The 4,026-nt window shown below is 50.5% G+C and overlaps 1 protein-coding gene across 1 annotated transcript; it reads right to left on the reverse strand.

Annotated features, from left to right (window-relative positions):
- Positions 1–2,085: 2,085 nt before the first annotated feature.
- Positions 2,086–3,811, reverse strand: LOC139684088 (olfactory receptor 14A16-like). Its single transcript, XM_071579690.1, has 2 exons — positions 3,793–3,811; positions 2,086–3,074 (listed from the first exon to the last, which is right to left on the reverse strand). Exons 1-2 carry the CDS (start codon positions 3,809–3,811, stop codon positions 2,086–2,088), a joined length of 1,008 nt encoding a protein of 335 aa, XP_071435791.1.
- Positions 3,812–4,026: the final 215 nt, after the last annotated feature.

Here is a 4,026-nt window from a genome sequence, read left to right on the forward strand (position 1 = left end):
AGAATTTTCACATAAACAGTGAGTGAATCAGATTAGTACATGTATGTGGTGCTGTCACTGGAAAAAATATGAAAAGTCATTGAAATTAAAAACAAACAAACAAACAAACTCGACCTTGTAATGACAGGCCAGGAAGTCTTTAAAAATTATCAACTTCTGACTGCAGATGTTTCAGATGTGTCCTAAAATCCACACTCCTGCCTTCAGGCCATGACCTCCCAGAGCAGCCACCCAGTTGGACACTGTCCCAGAGGTGCCCCGGGGCAGCTCAAGTACCCAAGGGTGAAAAGTCCCCCAGGGTGTGTGTGAGCCCTTGTGGAGCAGGAGCTGGTGGGCAGGAAGGGACCAGCTGGGGAGGGCAGGGAATCCCCCACCTCCAGCACTGCTGGCCAGGCTGAGGAGGATCCTCTCCAGCACAGCAGAACATCCTGTCCCCTGGAGGGCTGTGCTGTCAGGTGTGTTCCCAGGGACTGACCGGCCAAGGTGGGCAGGCAGATGCTCAGGGGTCATGAAGGGCATCACAAAGCTGAGCCCATCCAAGTGAAGGATTTAGGTGAGTCAGGAGGAACTGGGACAAAAGGAATGGAGTATTTGGGGGAGGGAAGAAGAGATGGCCAAAAGAGAGGAAAGATTTAATGAGGTACAAACAGGTTCAGTTCATGCTGAGGGTGCTAAAATAATGATTATTCAAACACTCCTGGTGGACCTTCACCTAAACTTTGTGAACCATTGCAACTTCTGTTAGGATGTGAATATAACTTGATTCCCCTATTTTTACCTCCAGTCATTTTCTCTCAGAAACAAAAGGAACTCTGGGACTCTGTGGAAACTCATGGAATCAAGGGTCCTTTGTGACACTTTAGGTCCTTAGGGAGCCAAAGGAACTCTGGGACACTGTGGAATGCCTTGTTATCAATCCAGTGGCCATTCTGACACTTGGGAACTCCATGGAATCAAGGTTCTGTTGTGACACTGCAGGACCTCATGGAAACCAAAGCCCTTTGTGACACTGTGGAGCCTCGTGGAAGGAAAAGGGACTCTGTGAGGCTGTGGAGCCTCATGGAATCAGGAGATCATTGTGACACTCCAGGGCCTCATGGACTGCAAGGAGTCTTGGGACACTGCAGAAACTCATGGAATCAAGGAGTCATTGTTAAACTGAGGTGCCTTATGAAGCCAAAGAGACAATTGTGACAGTGCAGAACCTCATGGAATCAAAGGAATCCTGGGACACTCTGGAATCTGATGTAATGAGTGTGCAATTGTAACACTGGGGAAACACATGGAACCAATGGGCCATTGTGACATATGAAACCTCGTTGAAGCAAAGGAGTCCTGAGACCTTTGGATTTATAGAATAAAGGGACCATTGTCAAGCTGTCAGGGAATCAAAATGCCATTTTGACACTTCAAGGCCTCATGGAACCAAGGGAATCCTGGGGCACTGTGGAACCTTATGGAAATATTTTGCCTCTGGCTGAGCTGCAGTTCATGTCCCCACAGCAGCCCTCCCAGTGCTGTGCTTTGCACTGGGAGCTGGACAGGGGTTGAGAACACAGCAGTGTTGTGGCTGCTGCTGAGCAGGGCTGGCACAGCATCAGCTCTGCAACATTCCTTCCCCAGTCGAGGGCAAGATCCTGGGAGGGGACACAGCCAGGCCAGCGGAGCCAGACTGACCAAAGGGATATTCCAGACCATGTGACATCAGCTCAGGTATCAAAGCTGAGGAAAGGAGGAGGAATGGGGGTTTCCATTGTTTACAATATTTGCCTGCTGATCAGCCACCCCATGTGCCAAAGCCTGGCTTCCTGGGAAGGGGCTGGACATCTCTGCTGATGGGATGTAGAGAATAAACCTGGTTATTTTCCTCTCCACTTGTGCACTCAAACTGTGGCTTTTGATTTAATAAAGTGCCTTATCCCAATCCACGAGTCCAGGGCAGTCCTTGGGCTTAGTCACACAAGATGGAGGGGGTAAAAAAGTGGAAGAGAATGAATAATGACATTTTTTGAATAACATGAAATCAGGAGGAGGAAAAAAAGCAAAATTATAAATGAGAACAGCCTTGGTCTCTCATGACATACACTATGAGCCATTGGCAAAGCAAAGCAAGGAGTCTCTGGCTGCTGCAAAGCATCCAGTCATCATTTTCCTCAGAGCATCCTTGAGCTCCTGGTTCCTCAGGCTGTAGATGAGGGGGTTCAGTGTTGGAGGTACCACTGAGTACAGAACTGACACCACCAGATCCAGGGATGGGTAGGAGACAGAAAGGGGCTTCAGGTAGGCAAATGAGACAGTGGTGAGAAAAAGGGAGACCACAGCCAGGTGAGGGAGGCACATGGAAAAGGCTTTGTGCCTTCCCTGCTCAGAGGGGATCCTCAGCACAGCCCTGAAGATCTGCACATAGGAGAAAACAATGAAAATGAAACAACCCACAAATAGAAAAGCACTAACCACAATGAGACCAAGTTCCCTGAGGTAGGAGTTTGAGCAGGAGAGCTTGAGGATCTGGGGGATTTCACAGAAAAACTGGCCCAGGGCATTGCCATGGCAGAGGGGCAGGGAAAATGTATTGGCTGTGTGCAGCAGAGAGTAGAGAAACGGAGTGGCCCAGGCAGCTGCTGCCATGTGGGCACAGGCTCTGCTGCCCAGGAGGGTCCCGTAGTGCAGGGGTTTGCAGATGGCAACGTAGCGGTCGTAGCACATGATGGTGAGGAGGGAATACTCTGTTACGATGAAGGAGAGAAAAAAAAAGACCTGAGTAGCACACCCAATGTAGGAGATGGTTCTGGTGCCCCAGAGGGAGTTGTGCGTGGCTTTGGGGACAGTGGTGCAGATGGAGCCCAGGTCTGTGAGGGACAGGTTGAGCAGGAAGAAGTGCATGGGGGTGTGCAGGTGGTGGTCAGAGGCTACGGCGCTGATGATGAGGCCGTTGCCCAGGAGGGCAGCCAGGGAGATGCCCAGGAAGAGCCACAAGAGCAGGAGCTGCAGCTGCCGCGTGTCTGCCAATGGCAGGAGGAGGAAGTGGCTGATGGAGCTGCTGTTGGACATTTGCTGCCTCTGGGTACTGGCACCTGTCTAAGCAGAAAAACAGTAACACGTTACTGTAGATGTCTCTGAAAAAAGAACTATGCCTGTCCTCATGTAAACCCCTTAAATGACCTCTCCTGATTCTCAAGATATCTTTGGCTGGTCATTTTAGGACTTCTGGTGAGGCCTGGCTCAGAAAGCTCTAAGGAATATCGAGCTCTGCTGATTTTCTACAGGAATCAGTTGTACTCTACAACAGCAGATAAATAAATAGGAACTGGGAGTGATGTTTTTTTAAACTCACTCATGGCACTAAACAGATTCTCAGCCTTGTCACTCACAGTTCAAACGACTGCACAGCACAGCTGTGGACTCATAGTTGTTTTTTGTTTCCTTCCAGTTGCTCCACCACAGGGAGTGGAGTTTTTAAGGCACAAATCCTTTGCATTTATACTCGTGTCTAAGAGAAACCTGGCAGGTCCTGTGAATCAAAGGGATCGTCCATTCCTGCAGTGTGGGGCAGACAGTGTGTCCATCAGCCCTGCTCTCAGCTGCCCAAGGCTGTCACGTCTTTGACCTGCAGGGCAAAGGCACTCAAGTGTTCTCATGAGGAGAAGCTGCACACTGCTGAGAGCTGGTGACTTCAGTTTGCAAGTGCACATCTCCAAACTCCTCATCCTGTCTCATCCTACCCAAGGCAGATCTCGGCTCTCCCCTCCCAGCCAGGGGCACACAGGGCTCATTGCAGCTGCCTGCACACACCTTGCAGCCCCACTGCCATGGCCTCGGTGCTGAGGGGCTGTGGGGAACACAGAGCTGCAATGGCACAGCTGTGCCCTTCAGGAAGGCAGCCTGCAGCACAGCAGGATCACCCAGGGAAAGAGCTGAATGTCCCAGAGGTGTTACATCCTCAATGGAGAGTCCTGTAGACCCATTGCCTGGAGCTCCCACCTGAGCTGGGAACAAAGGCAGCATGAAGAGGAGGAGAAATGGGGA

This window comes from Pithys albifrons, chromosome 31, assembly GCF_047495875.1.
Source record: "Pithys albifrons albifrons isolate INPA30051 chromosome 31, PitAlb_v1, whole genome shotgun sequence".
Classification (NCBI taxonomy): Eukaryota; Metazoa; Chordata; class Aves; order Passeriformes; family Thamnophilidae; genus Pithys; species Pithys albifrons.